Here is a 27,372-nt window from a genome sequence, read left to right as displayed (position 1 = left end):
TGTTGTAAGTAGAACTAAAACTTCAGGAACAAATTGATCAGGAACAAATTCAGCAACTGACAGAAAGTCCCCCACTCCTGGTTCAGATAACCCCTGCGCTCCTCCCAGCATCCTGGGGGTCCTTTAGCTAGGATAAGTAACACTGAGAACACAATCTATTACAGGCTACCCTCCCCAGAGTGAAATCAGAGGGTCCAAGTCAGGGTCTCTGTACTCACACAAAGAGGAGGAGAAGAGGAATGAGGTATCCACGTTAACCCAACTGAGTCTCCTTAACAAAATCAAAGAGAATAATGTGTCAGTTCTTCACGTGTGCAAAATGACTGTGGACAGCAATACGAAATTACTTAAAAGAAAAATGAGCAACATAAAAAGTTGGGAGTTATGTTAGAGTATATAGATCAATTCTGATAAATTTTCAAGTATGACACTACTATTCCTACCACCTTTTAATAATGAAGGAAAATAAAGTAAATTGAGATGTATATCACTTATAGTGATATATCTATAGTGCTTCTGGTGTTAAAGAAACAGGCCTACCATCTTTAAAGGCACTGTGAGGTTTGTGACTTGCCTGTACATGTCCCAAAACACTGCCAGTTTTCCTGCTGTCTCCCCGCAGCAAAGGGAACAGTGTCGTGGCCCTCAAGAGCCTCTGTGCTCTGCCTGTTCATCCCTCCCATCTCCCTAACCCCTCCCAGTCTCTGATCCTTTTACTGACTTCATGGCGTGGCCTTTACCAGAAGGTCAGAGAGCTGAACTCACAGTACGTAACCTTTTCAGATTGGCTCCTTTCACTTAGTAAAATGCATCTCAAGTTTCTGCTTGTCCTGCTACAACCTAACGGCCCCTTCAGTTTCATCACTTAATAATAATGACATTGTATTCACATACCACTTTGTTCATCCATTCACTGAATGAAGGTCATCTTGTTTGCTTCCAGTTTTGGCAATTACCACTAAAGCTGCTATAAACATTGTGTGATGGTTTATGTTTAGATGTAAGTTTTCAATTCATTTGGATAAATACCAAGGAGTGCAACTGCTAGATCACATGCTGAAAGCAGGTTTAGACATCCTGAAAGCAGGTGTAGTTTTGTACGGAACCGGCACACTGTCCTCTACAATGACAGCACCGCTCTCTGCCTACGAGCACCCAACAAGCGATCCTGCCGTTGTACTCCCTCACTGGCCCTGGGCATCAGCGTCCTGGACCTCGGGCATTCCAGGAGATGTGCACCGCTGTCTCACTTAACTCTGCGGTTCTCTGGGGACCTAGGACGTGGAGCATCTTTTCCTCTGTTTATCGGTATATTTTGTTTCACAAAACATCTGCTCAGATATTCTGTCCATCTTTTAACTACTGGGTTTTTGTTGTCTTATTTCTGGGTGATTAAATTTGTCAATTTTAGATACCAGTCTTTTATCAGATAATTTTTGTAAACATTTTTCTGCCAGTCTCTGGCTTGCCTCTTAGTCCCTTTTAGTGTCTTTCAAAGAGAAAAAAAGGTTTTAATTCTAATGAAACCCAAGTTATCAATTTTTTTCTTTCACTGATCATGCTTTTGGTTTTGAAACTAAAATGTCATCACAAAATTGAAGATCATGAAGACTTTCACCTATGTAATTTTCTAGGAGTTTTATAGTTTTATATTTTACATTTAGGTTGATGATCCATTTTGAGTTAACTGTTTCTGAAAGGTATAAAATCAATGTTTAGATTTTTTTTTTAGTTGGCTTTGCTTCTTTGTCAGTATCACTTAACTCTATTTGTATGGGTCTTTCTGTGCTCTCTATTCTGAAGTCAGACGTTGTCAGTCTTCTAATTTTGTTCTTCTTCAATGCTCTATTGTCTATTCTGGGTGGGTCTTGGACTTGAATAGAGAAATCCTGTGTAGTCTCACACTGGAAAGTGATTAAACAAATGCAGAAAACCAGGCTGTGAGGTTCTTTTAGCCTCTTTAAGAACTTTCTTTAAATATCACTTAATCAAAAAAATAAAAAAAATACGGGCCCCACAGGCTACTCATAAGGTGCTTCTGAAATGCTATAATCTTGGCATGCAAAAAATTAATCATCAGACCTGACATTGAATAAACACTTTAAAGGGCATATTATTTTCTTTCAAAAAGTTTTGGAGGAATTCTCTTGCAGTCCAATAAGTGGTTAGGATTTGGCACTTTACCTGCCATGATCCGGGTTCAATCCCTGGTCAGGGAACTAAGATCCCACAAGCCACGCAGCCAAAAAAAAAAAAAAAAGTTTGGGGGCAATTTCTCACTTACAAGATAAAAAGGAACTAATAAGAATGAAGACCATGTACAGGTAAGATTTGGAAGAAAGCAAGAAACTAATTAACTTCTTGAATTTGGACTCCTTTGAGAAAGCAAATAGATAGATGTCTTATTTTTAAACCTTTACATTTTAAAGAGCAAGTATTTAATCAGATTATGGTTACTATTCTAATAGTCTATAATGTAGGTTAAGGACTCAATAGACAAATAATTTAAAATAATTATTAAAAGTCAAGATGGAATTTAGAGACCATGTATTACAAGAATCAAATGAGAACTGCTTACCATGTAGTGAGTGAAAGTCACTTAGTCATGTCCAGCTCTTTGCGACCCCATGGACTATACAGTCCATGGGATTCTCCAGGCCAGAATACTGGAGTGGGTAGCCTTTCTCTTCTCCAGGGGATCTTCCCAACCGAGGGATCAAACCCAGATCTCCAGCACTGCAGGCAGATTCTTTACCAGTTGAGCCACAAAGGAAGCCCAACAATACTGGAGGGGGTAGCCTCTCCCTTCTCCAGAGGATCTTCCCAACCAAGGAATCGAACTGAGATCTCCTGCATTTCAGGTGGATTCTTTACCAACTGAGCTACGAGGGAAGCCCAATGAGTAGCACATATAGCAACTAACTAAAAGCAGTAGTCTACCCTGCCAAACTCAAAATGATATTTAAAGAAACACCTAAACTAATTTTCTACTATTGCTATACAGACTGTTCTAGTAAGTTACTCTATTTTGACCCATCTGCTCTGTGAACACCCTGGTACACTGAATTCAGAATTTAGGGCATAAAATGAGAGTCAATGGACTATATAAACAGTCTCAAGCACTTAAAAACTAAATATACTCCTATGAACTCTTTCCTAGAAATGAGAGATATATTTAATTTTTCAAAGTCTAGATTCCCCAAGCTTCTTGCATTTTACATTTAAATATTTGCTACCTAATTACTCTTCCGCCTATTTTCTTTTTTTACTTGCAACTTTAGGAATTTCTGTCATTAAGCAAAGAAGGAAAGGAAAGAAGAGAAAAACAATAGAAACATTCATCAATCAAATTAGGCAAAAAGACTGTCAAACTAATTTTTAAAATTACACTATTGAATTATCTGGACTGCTTTTATCTCCCTTCCACATAAAATGACCACTGATTACATGACAGTAAATCTTGTTCTCATGTTTATGGAGAACAGTAAATATTATTAATCATGGCTTGGTTGACCATTCATCTCCTTTGCTTACTCTGCATATATAGAAATAGAAACAACCATTTACTCCTCCCTGAGTCTTCTGAGCTCAACATTTACTAGAGTAAATCAGATAGAAAAGTGAACTCTTCATTAAGAAATATCCATGTCAAAATAGAAAATAAAAGTCAAATTGAGAATTGAAACACATTTTTGCTTCCTACCTTTTTTAATATGCCACACCATTCTGTTCCTTTCTATTAGCATGATTATTTTAATTATTAATTAACTTGCAATAATAATAATAATTTAACTATTAATAACTTAACTACTTATGACATTCAAGAAGTGAAACATTACTGCAGTATTAAGCAAAAACCAGATAAAACTGAACACAAAATTTTCAAGGACCTATGTTCTCCTATTTTTAAATGGTAATTAAAAGTTTCTGATACTATTTACACAATGATAAATAGGACATACATTGGTAAATGCCAAAAGGTATTTGTTTTATTTACATTCTTACATGCTTTGCTTTCTGGCTTTGTACTTTCTCTTCCATCACTTTTGTCTAACAGCAATTCCACAAAATCACTCAGCCCATTAAAAGTTTCTTCCTTTCTGCTATAAGGAGCCAAGAATACATTATTACATTTTTCTGTGTGAAGTATGCTATTAAATAATAGCTTGTGCACTAATTAAAGCAAATGTAATTGTGAGAACACATTGACCGTTGTTAAAGTAAATTAGCCAATTTGTTAATAGTTTCATTTCAAGTGACCTTAATTGTATTAATTGTGATACTAGCAAATTAAATTGAAGAGCATTGAATACATTGTTCTAATATGTCCTAGAGGAACAAATTTTCCATTACATCAGCAAAGAGAAAATAAAGATTATGTGCACCCACCACTGAAGTCTCCTACACATGGCATACACAATGGGTCAAACAGAGAAGGTCTTACCAGACAGCCTTTATTGTTACTGTTTTAATATTGGTAGCATGGCATAAAACAGATCATATAGTAGTAACTCAGCTTTAGATAAATGGTTAATTCTATGACATTCTTTTATCTCAGGTTAAGCAGAAATTACTTCACTATTACAGAGCTAAAATATTGAGAGTGAGGAAATAAAGATCAGCATCAGTTCAGTTCAGTCACTCAGTCGTGTCCGACTCTGCAACCCCATGAACTGCACCACTCCAGGCCTCCCTGTCCATCACCAATCCGAGTTTACTCAAACTCATGTCCATTGAGTTGGTGATGCCATCCAACCATCTCATCCTCTGTCGTCCTCTTCTCCTCCTGCCCTCAATCTTTCCCAGCATCAGGGTCTTTCCCAATGAGTTGGCTCTTCACATGAGGTGGCCAAAGTACTGGAGTTTCAGCTTCAGCATCAGTCCTTCCAATGAACACCCAGGACTGATCTCTGTTAGGATGGACTGGTTGGATCTCCTTGCAGTCCAAGGGACTCTCAAGAGTCTTCTCCAAAACCACAGTTCAAAAGCATCAATTCTTCAGCGCTCAGCTTTCTTCACAGTCCAACTCTCACATCCATCTATGACCACTGAAAAAACCGTAGCCTTGACTAGATGGACCTTTGTTGACAAAGTAATGTCCCTGCTTTTTAATATGCTGTCTATGTTGGTCATAACTTTCCTTCCAAGGAGTAAGCGTCTTTTAATTTCATGGCTGCAATCACCATCTGCAGTGATTTTGGAGCCCCCAGAAATAAAGTCAGCCACTGCTTCCACTGTTTCCCCATCTATTTGCCATGAAGTGATGGGACTGGATGTCATGATCTTAGTTTTCTGAATATTGAGCTTTAAGTCAACTTTTTCACTCTCTTTCACTTTCATCAAGAGGCTCTTTAGTTCTTCTTCACTTTCTGCCATAAGGGTGGTGTCGTCTGCGTATCTGAGGTTATTGATATTTCTCAATAGATTAGCATAGAGGACTACAATATGAAAATAAATTTAAAAATACAACTCTGTGTAAATCAGGCATTACTTAATAAATGTTTAGTATCATGTCATAAGGATATATAATAAAAAAAGTTATGGCCCTCATTCTTGAAAAGAGACTTAAGAGTACAACAGAGAGAACAATCCAGATGCTAAATAAACTTTAGTCTTCAGAACACTATCCACACTGGCTAACAGAAGCCCCGGAGGTGAGCCCCTGCTAGACCTGCCTGCAGGTCACCCACAGTGCCCAGACATCTTCTGACAGCCTGAATAGGACAAAAGTATCCCCACCGTAAGAACTTCCTCTCTATGAACTGTTTCCTTTTCCTACTGTTTCTTTCTCTCTGCCTCTCTGTGTCCATGCGTCCCCCTCCGTCACCATCTTGGCATGCCTGGGTCCTTGTTATCTGTCATTCACATGTAACTGACCAATCACCTTCTCAGAGGGCGCGGCTCTGAAAACCTGCAGTACTACCCAGGCGCCCATTACACTACTACCCTAATTGCTGCCTAACACTTACCATTCTGATACTTTTTCTCATTTTTGTACTTTTCCACCTTTCCCTTTTTTTTTTTTTTTTGTTACTGTCTCTCTCATGCTAAAATGTTAATTTCATTGAAAGAGAGCATCTGGACTATTTGTTTAATAGTCTATCCCCAGATACTAGATGACCAATCAATTTTTTTAATGAATGAATAAATATCATGTTTGTGGCCTGCAGCCCATACTATGCATGAAAAAATATGTGTGTCTCTATGATCTCTATTCATTTATTGAGTATAACTGAAACTTCTTAACCATTATGTAGCCATTTCTGATTGAAAATCTAAGTTGAACAAAACAGATGTATTCACAAGTCTAATTAACGATTGAAATTGTTACTAGTGTTCTAAGCTTGGTCAAAGTAGTCATGTCCTATTCTACTGCTTTTCTGGTTCCACTGATGAACTAGCAGAAAGCAACTAGCATAATTTTTTTTATAAGAAATCCACTGTAGGTCACTTCATCTAAGTGCGTCTTTTTGGTTTATGTTTTTCTAAGGGTTTAAGATAATACTGTCGCACAGAATCACCTCTATCACTCTAGTTATGCCTAGACCCAACCAAGCAAAACCACTCATCACATAGCTTCTCACTTTTGGGGACCAAGCAATGTTATAAAAGTTGACTGAGCTTCACGAAAAAGTCTCTCAAAGTATGAATATTCCTCAGCAGATAGCTCTGCCCACAGGGCAGTGGTGACAACTCTTGCAGGGCTACTGTTTCTTTATGCCACCAGAACAAGCAGTGAGGTCTCCTTTGCCCTTCAGTTCAGTCGCTCAGTCGTGTCCGACTCTTTGTGACCCCAGCACGCCAGGCCTCCCTGTCCTTCACCAACTCCCGGAGCTTGTTCAAACTTATGTCCATCAAATCAGTGATGCCATCCAACCATCTCATCCACTGTTTTCCCCTTCTTCTGCCTTCAATCTTTCCCAGCATCAGGACCTTTTCCAATGAGTCAGTTCTTCCCATCAGGTAGCCAAAGTATTGGAGCTTCAGCTTCAGCATCAGTCCTTCCAATGAATAGTCAGGACTGATCTCCTTTAGGATGGACTGGTTGATCTCCTTGCAGTCCAAGGGACTCTCAAGAGTCTTCTCCAACACCACAGTTCAAAAGCAGCAATTCTTCGGCGCTCAGCTTTCTTTATAGACCATCTCTCACATCCATACCATGACCACTGGAAAAACTTAAGCTCTTAAGACAACAAAAAATGAACAGAAAATTCTGGTACAACTAAAATGACTCTTCCACAAAATCCCAACGCTAAAAGAACTGAAAAGGAGCCTGTCTCTTAATACAGGGAATTGCTACACCAACAGAAAACTTCAAATAAAACTAAACACTGAATTCAATTAATAAGGAATAGACAAATCAATAAAAAGAGGTCAAAATTCATACCCAAATTTTTTTTTTTTAATTTCAAGAGTACATGGGGCTTCTCTGGTGGCTCAGTGGTAAAGAATCTTCCTGCCAATGCAGAAGACACAGGTTTGATCCCTGCCAAGCCTGTGAGCCACGACTATTGAGCCTGTGTGCTAGGGCCCGGGAACCACACCCACTGAAGCCCACGTGCCTAGACCCCGTGTTCCGCAAGAGAAGCCACAGCAAGGAAAAGCCTGAACAGAGACACTGGAGAGCAGCCCCGTTCTTCACGACGAGAAAAGCCCGTGCAGCAACAAAGGCTCAGCACAGCTGAACGTAAGTAAATAAATACTAAAAAAATTTTTTTTAATTTCAAGAGCTCATTTTACTAATAGTGAGTTTCATTGTTACCATTAAAATGTCTAACTTGCTACAACTCAGTCAGTGAGCAGGATCTAGAACATGCCTGCACGCTAGTTACAGGTCATCAATCCTCTTCCCATCCCTGAACCACAGACCGTCTCCTCTTAGAGCCTGTGACCAGGTGGTCCTGACACGCTGACCACGCTGGGCCCACTGGAAGCTCTCACATCTGCAGCTTCCATAATCTTGGCCCCTCCTTTACCGTTCCCCTACTTTGACTAGTGTCAAATACTGCTCTTTCTATCCAATTTCTGGTCATGGAAAATTCTGACCAATCAATCCCCCATTCCTTTTTCCTCTCTTTGTATTCCTTGGCCACCTCATATTTGATCTGCTGTCTCTGGGGGATGGCTTTCAAGTCTCTAACCCGTGGCCATTCACACTGAAGTCTCCTGTTCCCCGCCATCTTCCAGACGGTGTCATTTAGAGGAACAGGGCACTGTATGGTCACTGCGCTCTGATGTCACCTCTACCTACTGTCACACCGCTTCACAAAAGCCATCATCACGGAGATGTTTAAAAACCATTCATTTAAAAAAAATCCTTGTTACCGTCATTTAAGAACTTTCAAGTCACTCTCCCATTTATTTAGTAATCTTTTATCTTCAACAAAGCCACCATTTTCCTTATGATTTAACAGTCTCACTAACAGTCCTTCATCGACCTAAACTGCTGTTTTTTTCAGTATCCACAGAGAATTTTTCATTAGATGATACTTTTTATAAAACTACACTGACAGTAAAAAGATCCGTGGTTGCCATGGGTTGAGGAGCAAAGGGTGGGGAAGATGACCAGGCAGAGGCACAGAGAAGTTTGCAAAGATACTCTGGGTGACACTGTAAGGCCAGACACGCGTCTTGATACACTTGCCCAAATTCACAGAATGTCCAACACCAGGAGTGGACCCTAATGTAAACTATAGAGCGTGGGTACAAACATACCACTCTGGTGGGAGACACAGGGAAGAGAGAGGCTGTGCGCATGTGGGAACAGAGGGTATGTGGGAAACCTGTACCTTCCTCTGAATTCTGCTGCGAAGCTGTAACTGCTCTTTAAAAAGGTCTTTGAAATAATAAGACTTCAAAACAAAACCTATCCAAATCAATGAGACCTAAACTACCACAGAGAACTAACGAAGGTGCTGAGCTGGTGTGCTGGCTGTCACTGAACACTGCTCCACTGAATCACCACGGTCACACCGCCTTACATGCTGTCCCACCCCTTCTGTGACTCCCAACTGCCGCGCCACTTGACTGCGCCTCTCCTAACTCGCCCCCCACCCCAAAACTTTCTACTCTGCCCTCTCATAGCTCTTTCCATAACAGCAAACTTCTTTCTATTCTCAAATCTATCCATGAATTCTTCCACCATCAACTTCCTTGCCTACTGTTTACCTGTTATACTCCCCTGACAAAGCAACCATCTGCTTTTCATTGTGGCTAAGTCCTAGGCGCTAAAATCTGCTGGATGCAATCACACACATTTACAAGTTTGCATCACCTATAAATTATGATGTTTAAACTCACCTTGGCCCCCCAAGGTTATATATTCTTTACCACCTCAATCTAGCCTTTTTGACTCTCCTCAAATCTTCAAATGCTTCATCTTATCATTCACTATCAGCAAATTACCTCACCCTAAGATATCAAGAAAGATATTAAAATATCAGTGATACTTTATTGCACTCTCTGCCATCAAACAGATGAATGGACTGCACCAAAACACCGTTTCTCCATCCTTCCTGCTATTACAGTGAGAATAAGAACACCCTGCCCCTCTGTATAAATCCATCTCAGCTCCAGACTGCATTCGAAACCAAGCAGAACCCTGCCAGTCCCGTCCCAAGACAAGGTTCCCCCCTCACCCACTGCCTCTTGTTTGTAGAATACCTGAAATGTCCCAAGCCTCCCTGAGTCACAGAAGAGTAGGCTCAAGCAGCTAATGATTAGGACGACAGAGGCACAGGATCTTTCAGGGTCTGATGCACACTCCTGAGTGGTTTTACAGGTACTGTAACTGCTATCAGAAGGGAAAGCTAACCACATGGTGACCCAACTGTAGTCAAGACACAGGCTGCTCCATCCTCAGCAATCCTGAATCCAGGACTAGCACAAGGATAAGACCTGGCCTTACAGAGAGGAGGATTAACACTATAAACTGTATGCGCATCTTTGTGGGCATCAAAATAACTGTGGCTTATTCTGCCCATATAGCCAGGCAACTAAAACTATCAGCAAAGAGATGCTACAGACTGTCAGCATCCTCCATGTTAAGAATACGGCACCCTATGTATCAGCGTTAAGAAGTTACAGAAAATGGACCTTTGTTCATAATCCCACAGAAATGGAATGATGTCTGAGAGGGGTGATGTGTAAGCAGCATATTTACAGGTAGTTTATTGTAGCAAGTAGCTCTCTGCAAGGGACCACTCTTGTCACTTTAATAAAGCTATTTTACCTAACCTCTGGCCCAAGCACACATTTCAAACATTTTGATTACATAGTATTTTGCCTAACATGTTGGTACTTTTCAGATCAAAGAAGAAATGAAGAATAAGGAGATAACAGACCGCCAGATCTCTTTCCCAGCTTCCCCTTCAGTAATCGTACAAGCAAAAACTGAGTGAGGAGAAGCGCATCTAAAGAAAGATGATGAGGCATCAGCAAGCCTGCCCACGTGGAGGACGGTGATGAGTCTGACCCCATCCGACCTCCCCGATTTTCCTTTAAAAATGTTCACGGCCTAGCAGAACCTTCCGGTTCGGTTCTGGACACTAGCCCACCTTCTCCCTGGACGGGCAGCCCACGTCACACGACTGTTGACTTTCCAAGTGGCAAGCACCCAAACCTGAGTTCAGGGATACTTCTACGGCATGGAAAGCCATGCTAAAGATGGTAACAGGACCGCATCCTTTTCTCGCATCAACTACAGTAAACTAATTTAATTACAGCCAATTTATTCGTCAATAAAACCAGGCACCCCTTTCCAGCCATGAAATTCTATGATATAATAAACCAAAAGAAAGGAAGACTTGGGACAAAAAAATTGTAAAAGGCAAAAATGAAATAGGCAGGATATTCCGAATGTCTTAGATAATTTTTAAGGTTACTAAGTATCTTATGCATGAGCAAAAAAGAAAGCTCTGAAACAGATATTACATAAAAAGGTATTACATTAAGTAATTATCTGAATACTATAAAAGCTGTTAAGTAAGAAGGCATATAAAATTAGAGCTAAAAACTCTGGCTATACATAACAAATTGCAATTCTCAAAAGAGACCTAATAGAGGAAAATGTTTTCTCATCATGAGTAACATTCCAATAACTTATAAGCTTGGAAAAAAAACTAGTGATTCTGATAATGTTATTTTATTATTAATAATAGGTTAAGTTTCCCTAAATCTTCATGTTGTTGTTTTTAGTTTAAAATGAGATAATTACTTTTTCATTTAATTAAATCATTAAAAGTTACATGCTAGGACTGAATAAACATGAATAGTTGAAAAAATAAGTTTTGCTTTTCTATGGTTTAAACTCAATTATAGGTAACCTGTCAATTAGTAATACCCTTTGATCAAAGACCTTGAAATTTAAGATGATAATTTTGGTACATAACCAAATCCAACAGAGAAAATGTCATACTTTCTGTGGTGTTTTCAATTTGAAAGAGAAATTCAAGCATTTAAAAGCTTAATTAACATGGAAAATGTGTCCTAAGATTTTGCATGTATATATCCAAATAGTTCTTTTTTTCTGCCCTCACTCACGTCCCTCAAACATCCATGAAAGTAAACCAATGATATGTAACTGTCTCTCTGTCTTATCTGTTATGTGGCTATTTTTGCTAATCCTTTCCAGAATACTCAGAACCATTTAACTCAGTATTGTACAGAAATATTTCTGTAAACATAAAAACTCAGGTTTCAGAAATTAAAGACTTATTTGTTTACTTTTGGAATATGCAAAAGGAATTTTTTTCAAGTCAACAAAAAACATGGTTTCTACACAGGGAAAACACTGATCAAGTCCAGTGTCTGACTACTTACAAAATGAGTCATCTAGTTGCCACAAATTCCCTTTTGGGAAAAATGTGTAAATGGCTTCAAATATGTGGAGAACCCCATGAAAGACATATACTACAATAAACCAACATATGAAAAAAGGTGATGATTTTTCAAGTAATATGACAACCCCATTAAAATGCAGCACACAGTTTTCTGCAAAAAGAAAACCTAAGCTGAAATAGATGCTTTATGTAAAATATTTACATATACAATGCACAAAGCCCACTCCCGTTAGTAACCTTCACGGCCCTGAAGAACCAGACATTTACATGTCTTTCCTCGGTGTGTGCCTGCGTGTGTGTGTTTTGTATATATTTTTAACAGTTGACAGCTGTTTTAGAGCATACAGAGATGCCAAGCTGAATGAGGGTCTTGATTACTTCAAGATTAGCTATCTAAAGTTTCTATTCATGCTAAGTGTTGTTAGTTGGAAGAGTCATTAGTCACTTCCTTGTCTCATAGAACATCAGCATACATTTACATTGTTAATGAACATTTGGGGTAAATGAATTAATGGCACTTTTAAACATCAATTCAGTCCTAATAACTTTGTATGTCATAGAAATGTTGGCTAGGATATAAACGAAAAGCCTTTTCAGTAAAGGTAACACCTTATTCCTGCAAACAATAAAGGATAAAATTAATTTAAAATGTTTTCTTACCAGTTCTTAAAAAATGAACCTCAACATTTAATGAACTAGTCCAGATAAAAATATACACTTAAGAAAAAAACATGTTTATTCAAAAATAAGCATATAAACCAGAACATTTTGGTGAAAATATTTTATATATTGATAACACAAAAATATATTCACTTTTAAAATATGCACTTAAGGAAGTGACTGCAGAATAATCTGACTTATTTAATTAAGAGTACTTCTTAAGGTATGACATTTAAGAAAAAAAGCATCACTAGGGATGACTGTATCATTCTCACCACTAAAATTCTTTAAATGCTGAAATTAAACACTAACATTTTTTTCATACTATCAAAACCTTAAATAGCAGTCTAAATAAAAGCAAATATAAAAATAAAATCATGCAAACAAGCTGTACACTATTTTCATTAAAAACAAGGGCACTTGTATGATGTGGAATGTATCATATACACACTCCATAAACTCAAGAGCTTGTGTACTAAAGAAATAGTTACATTGAGGAATCAACTTTTTCTAATTCCCAAAACATTACTTAATGCAGACCTTTACATCAATATAGGAAAAAAAAACCCTGTATTTGAAGTATATAAAACATATGTGAATGACTAATTATAATTTCTTAAAATAGATCTTACAATCCTGGTATATGTATGAGTGAAAAATTACAAGTAGTTGCTTGAATGATGAATCAACTTCAGCAAATATTTAGTTGAAATAAGGATAAAGCTTCAAGAATTGTCACAAACTTCCTGTTTCCTTATAAGATACTATGTTATCATTAATATTGAGAAAATAATATAAAGCTCCAATACATACACATTTAATACATTTTTCTAGGGTAGGCGCAAACATAGTTGATCTCCTAACAATTTCCATACATAGCTATTTAAAAGAAAAACACAAATTTCAATTATTAAAAAAAAGAAGAATCAGGCAAGTCTTTTACCCTATAATAATCTCAACTTCCTGAAAGAAAGAAGAAAAAATCCCCACAAAAATGAACACCACAAGTTTAGACTTCATTAAAAGATGTTTGACAAAGACCATTTTGTATTTCAAAATTCTTATGCTGAAGTAATGAAATGTTCAAGTTTATGATTATTTTTTTTTTAAGAAGGACATTGCATTAAAGATTGGCTATGGCTAATGTGTCTGTCTACAAATAAAAGTTGACACTCAGTGTCAGAGTGCTCCATATCTATCCAGCAGAATGGTGTTCAAGTTCTTTTCAGCCTCATGTAGAGGAAGACAGCCAGTGCAGGGACTGGCTAGCTGGAAGCCCTCTGCCACGTTCCCAGCAGCTCAGCAGCTATCCCCAAAGGAAACTTACCTCCAGGCTTGTTTGAGTAACTCGACAAGGGGTCAGTGCCCACTTCTTGTTCTTCTGGCTGCAGAGGATGTCTAGTTTCAGACAAGGAATGATACATCATGAGAACTGGACAATGTCACCAAAAGTGCCCACCTGGAAGATGAAAAATGTGGAGAAAAATGATTCTCTTTTTTCTGCCTTGACTAGGAATAAATGCAAAATTGAAACGATTAAATGAGCATTACAAACATTAGCAAGCTTTCTACAGGATCCAGAGACTTTAAATACACACATATGTGAAGAAGTGAAAAAGTACCACGAAATTTTCTTTTTCAAAATTTCTTCCCAAATCTGAACTTCACTAGTAATCTTTACCTCAACCTTCAATTACATATGTCTGCAGTACACGTCTGCACAAAAAGCTGAATTGTAACTTAAACCATTGTCACATTTATAATATCCTTCATTTTGCTGCCAAAATAATACACATTTATAATGGGAACTTTCAAAATATAGAAAATATAGCTAACTAAAATTATTTGCAATTGTATTACCTGAAAACACTACTGTTAACATTTCAGTTTATTATATGTATTCTTTCTTTCTTCTGAGCATCTAAAACACATACTGTTTTAACCGTGTCAAGTATACTGATTACATAAATTATCGTATCTTTCTTCCCATTAAAAAGTCTACATTATCACTTCTAGCGGATCCCTAGTATTCTACTATATAGCTGTAACAATTCATGCAAACAATTCTTTATTAGTAAACAATCAGGATGGTTTCAATTGCCCCACACTATAAACAGCCTCACAATGAATGTCTTCCACTAATATCTCTGTGCTGTATCCATGATTGCTCCCCTTCAGGACAAATTCTTATAAGCATAATCACTAAACCAAAGCATGTATTTTTTTTTTTCTTAAATGTAAGACTTTGTGAGAAGTTTTGACAAATTATGCTCTAGACAGGTTTGTATATAATAGAACAATTCATTTCCCCTGGCCACTCATCAACAGTGGAAATAAATAATCTCTTGGTTTTTTTTTTTTTTGGATCAATATGATAATCAAGTTTTATACTGCATTTGCTTGATAACTAGTAAGATAACTGAAGACTTCATATGTTTTCTCTGACATTTGTTATTGTTATTGTAGATGGAGTTTATTATCATGATTGCCCTCATGATCTGTAAGCATTCTTTAAATATTAAGGATATTAAACCTTTGTCATATGCTACATGTATTTTTCTCAGTGTATCTCTGTCTTCAAATTACACATAATTTCCTAGACATAGTAACACCTTTATGAAGCCAAAAATATGTGTATCTTCTTTATGGATTCTGCTCTGGTATTACACTTACAAAGGCAAGATTATGTAAATAATCACCTATGTCTTCTTTTGTCAATTTGAAAGTTTTCCTTCTCAAATCTCATTCCTATAAATAGTTCTAATTTAAACACATTTTTTTAGAAATGAAATTGTTTTTGAACTTGTAAGCTACATTACTTATTTTTTTTAAGTCTATAAAGTACAAATGACCTTCGCAAATCAACATCTTTCAAAAAACAGACTGAGTTCACTAACTTTCATCCAAAGTAATGTAAGTAACAAAAGATTCTAAATTTCCAGAGCAGGGGGGACAGGAAGAGGAAATGTGGAATGTTAAATTGGAAAAGAAGGTCCAGCCAAAATGAGTACGTGATCTTACAGGATAAAGTCTCCATTCCTGGAGGAAAATTCCAGAAAAGCCCACGAAATACAAACCTTTGACCAATCTTTTCCCATCACAAAAAACTCCTTTATTCTATTTACTTAATTTCGAAAATGCTCATTTCATAAAATGACTCGAATATTTTCTCATTTTTATCAGAACGCTTCAATTCTCACTCACCCTCACTCTTGATCAGATGTCAACAAACCATATCCCTCTCATTTTATGGTTAAACAAAAGGAGAGATTTAGGCAAAATCAACGCTTGGGAAAGCAGAACTTTTGTTGCCAACACAGTGAGAACTTCTAAAGCCATAAATCCTGAAGCCATAAATCTAAACAGTTGTCAGCTCTTGCTTCTTATGTGTACAAATCAATTATATATGGAGTACTAACTACACAGATAATCCATTGGATTATCGAAAAATCAAGAGAGTTCCAAAAAAACATCTGACTACACCAAAGCCGTTGACTAGGTGGATCACCACACACTGTGGAAAATTCTTCAAGAGATGGGAATACCAGACCACCTGACCTGCCTCTTGAGAAATCTGTATGCAGGTCAGCAAGCAACAGTTAGAATTGGACATGGAACAATAGACTGGTTCCAAATAGGGAAAGCAGAACATCAAGGCTGTTTATTGTCACCCTGCTTATTTAAATATTTAAAGTACATCAACAGAAACACTGGGCTAGGTGAAGCACAAGCTGGATTCAAGATTGCTGGGAGAAATATCAATAATCCCAGATATGCAGATGACACCACCCTTACGGCAGAAAGTGAAGAACTAAAGAACCTCTTGATGAAAAGGAAAGAGGAGAGTGAAAAAGCTGGCTTCAAGCTCAACGTTCAGAAAACTAAGATCATGGCATCTGATCCCATCACTTCATGGCAAATAGATGGGGAAACAGTGGAAACAATGACAGGCTTTCTTTTCTTGGGCTCCAAAATCACTGCAGATGGTGACTGCAGCCATGAAATTAAAAGACGCTTACCCCTTGGAAAGAAAGTTATGACCAACCTAGACAGCATATTAAAAAGCAGAGACATTACTTTGCCAACAAAGGTCCGCCTAGTCAAGGCTATGGTTTTTCCAGTGGTCATGTATGGATGTGAGAGTTGGAGTATAAAGAAAGCTGAGTGCCAAAGAATTGATGCTTTTGAACTGTGGTGCTGAAGAAGACTCTTGAGAGTCCTTTGGACTGCAAGGAGATCCAACCAGTCCATCCTAAAGGAGATCAGTCCTGGGTGTTCATTGGAAGGACTGATGCTGAAGCTGAAGCTCCAATACTTTAGCCACCTGATGAGAAGAACTGACTCATTGGAAAAGACCCTGTTGCTGGGAAAGATTGAAGGCGGGAGGAGAAGGGGACGACAGAGGATGAGATGGTTGGATGGCATCACCGACTCAATGGACATGACTTTGAGTAAACTCCGGGAGTTGGTGATGGACAGGGAGGCCTGGTGTGCTGCAGTCCATGGGGTTGCAAAGAGTCAGACACGACTGAGGGACTGAACTGAATTACACAGAAGGAAGTCTGGGAAAGATACTCTAGTAGAAGATGGCAAAATGTAAATAAGCAATTGTATTATAAAACAGAATCTGATACAGTCTGTTCATCAAATGAATGAATAGATTGAAAAATAAAGTCCTCTACTATGGAGAAGTCTCATCAAACTCAAACACCTAATGGGGTCAGGTACAAATTATTATTAATTCCAGTTAACATCCATTAAGCAATGCATATATGGCAAAAAGTACAGTAAACACTTCATGTATACTCATAATTCTATCCACTGAACAACTCAGTGATCACACTTCTTCATCATTATTTTCATTTCACCAGAGAAAACTGAGGTACACAGAGATTAAGCAATTTGTTTACAGTCGCATAGCTACTAAGTGTTGAAGTCAGACATTGAACCCATCCTCTCTGGCCCTAGGGCTCACGCTCTGCTTCAATACAACCCTTGGCTCTAAGGCAGTGCGACAAGCTGACAAGACATAAAACAAGGGGGTGTAAGACTGCGAGTCTGTGAATTGTTGGAACATCCTTTTCTCTCCTTCAACGTTTTCAAGAAAAGTTAAAAATCCAGAATTTGATGTGAAATCTCCTTAACTTGTGTTGGTAGATAATTTTTTAAATAACTGTGTGGAACTGATTAAACACCTCTCAAACCTGTATTTGGCCATGGATATCTTACAATATAAAATTCATATTCTCCATACATTCTGTCATACTCTTAAAACATGTAAGGGTAAACATTTGAAAATGAATATTGCAAGTTAATTGCCAGACTTCCTTAAAATTTCTTTAGCATCCTATAATATGTTTTCATATCACTACCTCAATTTCTCATTTTTATAACATATGCACTTTTCTACTGTTAGACTTCATATACATACAATATACAAATAAGGGGATTTTATGTATTTTAACCATATGAGAACTAGACAATCAACCAGTAAACTTGATATCAAAGTGTATTTCAAAAAGGCACATTAAAAATAAGATACTCTACAACATAATGATGTCCAAATATTAGTTCAAGATGCTAAAGATACTTAAGGCCTTTTAAAGGCAATGGCACCCCACTCCAGTACTCATGCTTGGAAAATCCCAAGGACGGAGGAGCCTGGTGGGCTGCAGTCCATGGGGTCTCTAAGAGTCGGACAGGACTGGGCGACTTCTTTTTCACTTTCACTTTCATACATTGGCGAAGGAAATGACAACCCACTCCAGTGTTCTTGCCTGGAGAATCCCAGAGACGGGGGAGCCTGGTGGGCTGCCGTCTACGGGGTCACACGGAGTCAGACACGACTGAAGCGACTTCGCAGCAGCAAGCAGCAAACTCTATAGAGGGGGACTCTTTACCCCCCTCTCAATGCCTACGCTGAGAGCTTTGTACTTTATTTCTCTTTAATAAATTAAGCTTGAACACGCCTATCCCTTCTTCAGAGGATACACTAGAAAATACCAATTTAACACAATCTAAGGTATTAAGTGCACCGGTTGCGACGGACCGCGCAGAAACGCAGCCCAGAGGAGCTACCCCTCGTCGGAGGTCAGGGGCGGCGATTGAGAGCGCCAGGCTGCGATGGCCCAGGAGCGGCAGAGAGGAGCTACCCCGCACCCAAGGTCAGGGGCAGCGGCCCAGAGCAGCAACACCCCCCCCCCCGCCCCGCCCCGTCCAAGGAGCAGCTGCTGCGCAGGCACAGGAGGGCTGAGAGGAGCTGCTCCACGTTCAAGGTCAGGAGGGGCAGCCCTAAGGAGATACCCCTAGTCCAAGGTAAGAAGCAGCGGCTGCACTTTGCTGGAGCAGCCGTGAAGAGATACCCCACGTCCAAGGTAAGAGAAACCCAAGGAAGATGGTAGGTGTTGCGAGAGGGCATCAGAGGGCAGACACACTAAAACCATAATCACAGAAAACCAGCCAATCTGATCACACGGACCATAACCTTGTCTAACTCAATGAAACTAAGCCATGCCGTGTGGGGCCACCCAAGACGGCTGGGTCATGGTGGAGAGGCCTGACAGAATATGGTCCACTGGAGAAGGGAATGGAAAATCACTTCAGTATTCTTGCCTTGAGAACCCCATGAGCAGTATGAGAAGGCAAAATGATAGGATACTGAAAGAGAAACTCCCCAGGTTGGTAGGTGCCCAGTATGCTACTGGAGATCAGTGGAAAAATAACTCCAGAAAGAATGAAGGAATTGAGCCAAAGCAAAAACAATACCCAGTTGTGGATGGGACTGGTGATAGAAGCAAGGTCCAATGCTGTAAAGAGTAATAATGCACAGGAACCTGGAATGTTAGGTCCATGAAACAAGGCAAATTGGAAGTGGTCAAACAGGAGATGGCAAGAGTGAACGTTGACAATAGGAATCAGCCAACTAAAATGGCCTGGAATGGGTGAATTTAACTCAGATGACCATTGTATCTACTACTGTGGGCAGGAATCCCTTAGAAGAAATGGCGTAGCCATCATGGTCAACAAAAGAGTCCGAAATGCAGTACTTGGATGCAATCTCAAAAATGACAGAATGATCTCTGTTCATTTCCAAGGCAAACCATTCAATATCATGGAAATCTAAGCCTATGCCCCAAACAGTAATGCTGAAGAAGCTGAAGTTGAATGGTTCTGTGAAGACCTACAAGACCTTTTAGAACTAACACCCAGAAAGGATGTCCTTTCTATTATAGGGGGCTGGAATGTAAAAGTAGGAAATCAACAAACACCTGGAGTAACAGGCAAATTTGGCCTGGGAGTACGGAATGAAGCAGGGCAAAGGCTAATAGAGTTCTGCCAAGAGAACACATTGGTCATAGCAAACACCCTCTTCCAACAACATAAGAGAAGACTCTATACACGGACATCACAAGATGGTCAACACCAAAATCAGATTGATTATATTCTTTGCAGGCAAAGATGGAGAAGCTCTATACAGTCAGCAAAAACAAGACCAGGAGCAGAATGTGGCTCAGATCATGAACTCTCTATCACCAAATTCAGACTTAAATTGAAGAAAGTAGGGAAAACCACTAGACCATACAGGTATGACCTAAATCAAATGCCTTAAGATTATACAGTGGAAGTGAGAAATAGATTTAAGGGACTAGATCTGATAGACAGAGAGCCTGATGAACTATGGACAGAGATTCGTGACACTGTACAGGAGACAGGGATCAAGACCATCCCCATGGAAAAGAAATGCAAAAAGGCCAAATGGTTGTCTGAGGAGGCCTTACAAATAGCTGTGAAGCGAAGAGAAGCTAAAAGCAAAGGAGAAAAGGAAAGATATTCCCATTTGAATGCAAAGTTCCAAAGAATAGCCAGGAGAAATAAGAAAGCCTTCCTCAGCGATCAATGCAAAGAAATAGAGGAAAACAACAGAATGGGAAAGATTAGAGATTTCTTCAAGAAAACTAGAGATACCAAGGGAACATTTCATGCAAAGATGGGTTCGATAAAGGACAGAAATGGTGTGGACCTAACAGAAGCAGAAGATTCTAAGAAGAGGTGGCAAGAATACACAGAAGAACTGTATAAAAAAATATCTTCACGACCCAGATAATCACAATGGTGTGATCACTCACCTACAGCCAGACATCCTGGAATGTGAAGTCAAGTGGGCCTTAGCATCACTATGAACAAAGCTAGTGGAGGTGATGAAATTCCAGCTGAGCTCTTTCAAATCCTCAAAGATGATACTGTGAAAGTGCTTCACTCAATATGCCAGCAAATTTGGAAAACTCAGCAGTGGCCACAGGACTGGAAAAGGTCAGTTTTCATTCCAATCCCAAAGAATGCTCAAACTACCGCATGATTGCACTCATCTCACACGCTATATGTTCAAAATTCTCCAACCCAAGCTTCAGCAATACGTGAACCGTGAAATCCCAGATGTTCAAGCTGGTTTTAGAAAGGCAGAGGAATCAGAGATAAAATTGCTAACATCCACTGGATCATTGAAAAAGCAAGAGAGTTCCTGAAAAACATCTATTTCTGCCTTATTGACTATGCCAAAGCCTTTGACTGTGTGGATCACAATAAACTGTGGAAAATTCTTAAAGAGATGGTAATACCAGACCACCTGATCTGCCTCTTGAGAAACCTGTATGCAGGTCAGGAAGCAACAGTTAGAACTGGACATGGGACAACAGACTGGTTCCAACTAGGAAAAGGAGTACGTCAAGGCTATATACTGTCACCCTGCTTATTTAACTTATATGCAGAGTACATCATGAGAAACGCTGGGCTGGAAGAAGCACAAGCTGGAATCAAGATTGCTGGGAGAAATATCAACAACCTCAGATATGAAGATGACACCACCCTTATGGCAGAAAGTGAAGAACTAAAGAACCTCTTGATGAAAGAGGAGAGTGAAAAAGTTGGCTTAAAGCTCAACATTCAGAAAACTAACATCATGGCATCTGGTCCCATCACTTCATGGCAAATAGATGGGGAAACAATGGAAACAGTGGCTGACTTTATTTTCTTTGGGCTCAAAAATCACCGCAGATGGTGATTGCAGCCATGAAATAAAAAGATGCTTACTCCTTAGAAGGAAAGTTATGACCAACCTAGATAGTATATGAAAAAGCAAGGAGATCCAACCAGTCCATCCTAAAGGAGATCAGTCCTGGGTGTTCACTGGAAGGACTCATGCTGAAGCTGAAACTCCAATACTTTGGCCACCTCATGCGAAGAGCTGACTCCTTGGAAAAGACCTTGATGCTTAGAGGGATTGGGAGCAGGAGGAGAAGGGGACAACAGAGGATGAGATGGCTGGATCGCATCACTGACTCGATGGACATGAGTTTGAGTAAACTCCGGGAATTGGCGATGAATAGGGAGGCCTGGCATGCCGCGATTCATGGGATCACAGAGAGTCAGACACAACTGAGCAACTGAACTGAACTGAAACTCTATAGTAAAGTTAATTATAAGTCATTTACTCATTTCAGCTTTAAAAATAATTCTTTAGAAACTGAGATGTCTGTGGTAACACCCAGTAACCACAATACAAAATTTACCAAATACACCAGTCTACCACCATTCTATAGAATCAGGCATCTACTATATTCTAATTTGTTATGTCTACAGATTGAAACTGGGTCCCTGAAATGCTTTTACTAAAAGCAAACCTGCTGAATAGTAATAATAAATTATTTTTAAGAAATTTGCTGAATAAAAAGTTTGGATAATGCTTTTCTTTTAAATACAGATTTAAATAATAATCAAGTTAAAAAGTAACTTATTAAGTTGGCATTGTTTTAGTTTTTGTTACTGTTAAACACAAAGGGCTATTTTTGCTTTTTAAAACATAATAAAAATTACTAAACTTTGTTGGCTACTGCTTTGTGATTACCTTATAAAATCACAATATGTTGCTTCCAAATGTGAAATAATTTTCCTAAGACTTTTCCAACTTGTGTTTTGTGACTATAACAACCAATAATATATACAAACTAAAAAGCAGGTTGGCAAATGATTTTTTTTTTTAATGTAATCTGTATTTATTTTAAACACTGTAATTTTGTACCTATGAATATCAAACTACAAAAAAATATTTAATAAAAATTCAAGTGAACTAAGGGAGTTTGTTTTTTTGGAGGGGTTCAGAATATTTTAAGACAACCACTATAAAAGTCAAAGTGGCATAAACATTTTGAAACTCAGAATGGACCACTGCATCTTATGCTTGTATACTCACTAGTGAGTGAAAGTCACTCAGTCGTGTCTGACTCTTTGCGACCCCATGGACTATAAGTCCATGGAATTTTCCAGGCCAGAATACTGGAGTGGGTTGCCTTTCCCTCCTCCAGGGGATCTTTCCAACCCTGGGATAGAACCCAGGTCTCCCGCATTGCAGGCAGATGGATTCTTTACCAGCTGAGCCACAAGGGAAGCCCAGGAACAGGGAGTGGGTAGCCTGTCCTTTCTCCAGGGGGTCTTCCTGAGTCAGGAATCACTGGGGTCTCCTGCACTGCAGGCGGATTCTTTACCAAAAGCTATATATAGAGAGAGAAAAATACATGACCAAAAGTATGCATCTTAGTAATGACTACTTTAATCCATAACTGATGGATTTCAACTTTCTTAAATAATGTGAAACTGTCTCTAGAATTTCCCTGGCTGACAAAAATGGTAAAGAATTTTTTAAAGTAAGGGCAATCTTATTTTTTCTAATTCAGAAAGCACAGCAAAATACCTTCTAAGACTTGAGAAAGAAGGTATCTCTTCTTTGCTACACTTACAATATAAATAACATTTAAAGTCCCTGTTTCTCATGAAATCAAAGTTCACAAAACTCAAAATTAGCTGTGCAACATGGTTTTAACTGCCATTCTGGTCACACAAATTGACACACTAGGCTGAAACTGCCATTTAAAAATCAAAGACTAATCTCAAGGATTGTTGTATTGGCTTAATAAATCTGGTTGTTACAATACTGAATCTTAAGACAAAATTGATCTGAAAGAAAGGAAGTATCATTAAAACTGTTAATATTTAATGAAAGGGTAAGAGTTCACTAAAGCTTGAAAGATAAATATGTTAATGAAATTTGAAAATAATATATTTTCCATGTAAAGTGAAGTAACACAAGCAGTCGAGCATCAGAATGACCAAAAAAACAGGTTAGTTAATAAAATTTTCACTTTGAAAATGGCATCATATAAACAAAACCTCTAGAAAATAGTTTACTCCCTCTCAATCTGAAGTTCTTTGTATTTCAGCTTATATTCATCCTTTTACTGTGTCTAATAGAGAGACAAAGAATTAGTATTCTGAATCATGTCTTCTAAAGACATCCATATTCAAAAAAGCTCATATAAGCATACTTCATTCATTTAAATTCTTGACTGATGGTAAACTTAGAAGTCAAACACTGAAATGACAGTAATATTACTTTACATAAAGATAACTCCTATAAGAAAAGCATATGAAAGAGCTTAAATGAACTATTACCAGAGCACAATTATAAAAGGGGTTGAGGGAAGATAAAGCACAAATGAGTATCCGTTACAGGCAGCATGCATTTACCACAACGGGCTTATAACCTACAATATGACATCTTCGCTATAAATGCAAGAAACTGACAGAAGCTAAATTCTTGTAATTAAGACAGTAATGGAACATTATTTGTAGAATTGGCAAAAAAAATTTTATTTAGAAATATTGGTAGCCAGAAGTAAATTTGATGGTCAGGGAAAATGATGTTTTAATGTCTTAATTATAAGAGAAAGAAGGAGGAAGAGAAATGAGGGAGGAAAAAAGATGAGAAAGAAAACAAAGACAAAGTTTCATTTTTAAATTCTGTCAATCTTTAATGCAAGAGTGCTCCATTGGACTTTAAATAAGTTAATTAAGTATTAAAATCAATCATCTGAAAGTCTTAATATTTAATATTGGTTAGATTGTATATCAAAGTAGTTTTATTATTTATTTACTCCAAACCTTTCCAGAATACTTCATCTGACAACAGGGGGTCTGTTTCTCACAAGATAAATGCATTTACAATGCCAAATAAATTATATATAAAAGCATTTGTCTTAATACATGTCATTCAATATTAAAAATCACCCATTGGTAAAATCCTGAAACCCTAATTCATTTTTACCAACCACACAATTGTATTATTCAAGTGTTGCCTATTAAATAGGTATAGGACTACAGTAAGGGTCTAGACACTGAGAACAATGATCGAAAGAAAATTAACACAGATTTAATGCCTGTATTTCCAAGTTATCAGAATAAGAATTTTAGGGTAAATAATCCACTATAAAATACTAGATTCATAAATGATACACATAATCAGAAACATGCAGAATATATGAAAGGATCACAGGTGGGTTTAAATATTTTATATTACAAAATAGGAATATGTTTGGCTTTTTGATATCCAAATGCCATGAAGTAACTGGAAAGTGGCAGTTGTGACCACATAAACAAGAGAAAATTGAGCATTTATGAAGAGTTACAGTGGCCTGACAAAAAGCTCTCCACATGTATACTATGGTTTCAGAGTTCCCTTGAATATGTACTCATGATGCAAAGATTGGGAAAGCTCAGCCTAGTGACCAAACTTCTACACTGCTCTGTTTTATAGGCATAGACACGACCACTAGCCATTACACTCTTTGGTCAGGTTCTTAAAAAATCAAGAGAATTATAACCAACAATTGGGAGTTCAGGAAGAATATTGAAAAGAAAAAACAACTGGACAATTACATTAAACTGATGATGAGATTAAGAACAAGGAAAAGAAATAAATGGCCACTCTGCATTAAGCATCAAATAAAATCAAATAATTCAGTCAAAAAACAAAAAGAACCCCTCTTTGGAACAAGCCTGGGAAGGCCTAAGGTGTTTGTAGAAGCACAGGAGTAATTGTGAGGAGGACCCTCTAAAAGTCCTGGTGGATCTGACATTTAGCCCTTAGCTGTTAGTAAGTGGTAGGGCTGGAAGATAAATTAAAAAAAAAAAACTAAAAACAGCATTTTTAATTAAGTAATAGTAACCGCAAAAACATGGGGCTTCCCCGGTGGTTCAGCATAAAGGACTGCAAGTTCAATCCCTGGATCAGGAAGATTCCCTGGAGGAGGGTACAGCAACTCTAGTATTCTTGTCTGAAGAACCCCATGGACAGAGGAGTGTGGCGGGCTATGGTCCATAAGGTTGCGAAGAGTCGGACACAGCTGAAGTGACTTGACAGGCACACATGCACGCAATGGCAAAAATACAGCATTTATTAGGAAGCAGGCACTGGTTAGGCACTTCATATAAACCTCCCACCTCCTTGGTGTGTCAGATGCTATTTATCGTCCCCTTTGATGACTAGGCAACCACAGAAAAGACAGGGAACTTACAGTCACAGAGCTGTTAGTGGCAAAACCATCTCAAAGGATTTAACAATGGCTCAGTAAATGTCCCAAGAAAAATTAAACCAGGATTCATAGGATAAAAAATTTTCTTTATTGCTATGTTAACTATAACAGACCTTTGGGGATACTGCAGGTTCAGTTCTAGACTACCGTAATAAAGAAAGTATCGCAATAGTCATACACAAATATTTTGGTTTCCCAGTGCACTGAAAAATTATGTTCATGCTATACTGTACCCTATTAAGTGAATAATAGTACACCTGAAAAATGCACATACCTTAATTTAAAATACTTTATTACTAAAACAGGTTAACCATCAGCTGACAACACAAGGTTAACACAAACCCTCAAATTTCTTAAAAATGCCATTATCTGCAAAGCACAGTAAAACAAGGAATGCTTTTAATGCAAAGCATCCTAGTTTACTTTTCTCCCATGCAAGCTTTGCAAAGTCTAGAATTAGAAGTGCAACAGTCCCTTCATGGGTTAGGAAGATCCCCTGGAGGAGGGAACAGCTACCCACTCCAGCATTCTGGCCTGGAGAATTCCATGGACTGTGTAGTCCATGGGGTCACAAAGAGTCAGACAGGACTGAGCGACTTCCCCTCACTCACAGACCCTTTTCAGTTACACGTATCCTCCCAAATCCAATTTGAGAATAAATGAGTATCCAGTGAAAAAAGCAAATAACAAGTACACCAGGGATGCAGACATAGTTTACATATGCCTTAGCAAAATTATAATTTATGAATAAGTAACACTCGGGGCCTTTGGAGTCACTATCAAATTGCCAGAGTTTTGCATCATTTAACTCCCCCAGTGCTGTGACTCCTCTGACCCCATCACTGCGGGGAGCCAGCGGCTCAGAAGCCCCACATGATCCTCTCTAACCAGAGCAGCTCCCTCCCCAGGTTTATTCACACCTCTTTCTCTTCTGATGAGGCTTTCCCCACTCACTTTCCTAAATCCTAAACATAATTTGAATACCCACGTTCCCTTCTGTGGACCAAGGCAAGAAGTCATTTCTCCCTGCTCCTCCACAGCAGTATTTCCATTATATGATGGACCACAGGCGCCAGCAGGACAATATTAAGCAGTAATGCCAGGAGTTAGAATATGAAGGGCTATGTTCTATTGGGCTTCCCTGGTGGCTCGGCTGGTAAAGAATCTGCCTGCAATGCAGGAGACCTCGGTTCAATTCCTGGGTCAGGAAGATCCCCTGGAGGAGGGCATGGCAACCCATTCCACTATTCTTGCCTAGAGAATCCCCATGGACAGAGGCGCCTGGCAGGTGACAGTCCATGGAGTCACAGAATCGGACTCGACTGACTGACTAAACACAGCTCAGCAGAATGTTTTCACTGCATGTGACGGACCACAGGCACCAGCAGGACAATGTTAAGCAGCAAATGCTAAGAGTTAGAATATGAAGGGCTATGTTCTGCCTTTTGGTC

General features: G+C 38.6%; 1 protein-coding gene across 1 annotated transcript in view; it reads right to left on the bottom strand.

The window, feature by feature from the left end:
- The window catches only part of TBC1D5 (TBC1 domain family member 5), a 567,048-nt gene that overhangs the window by 326,992 nt on the left and 212,684 nt on the right, over window positions 1-27,372 (bottom strand). Inside the window, exon 4 of the mRNA XM_061167253.1 lies at window positions 13,828-13,959. Coding sequence (XP_061023236.1) covers window positions 13,828-13,927 — 100 coding nt within the window. The 5' untranslated portion in view covers window positions 13,928-13,959. The remainder of the gene's footprint in view (window positions 1-13,827; window positions 13,960-27,372) is intronic.

Source organism: Dama dama, chromosome 19 (assembly GCF_033118175.1).
Source record: "Dama dama isolate Ldn47 chromosome 19, ASM3311817v1, whole genome shotgun sequence".
NCBI classification, from domain to species: Eukaryota; Metazoa; Chordata; class Mammalia; order Artiodactyla; family Cervidae; genus Dama; species Dama dama.
Note: the sequence above shows the minus strand (reverse complement) of the source record. Positions and strands in the feature narration are given on the sequence as shown.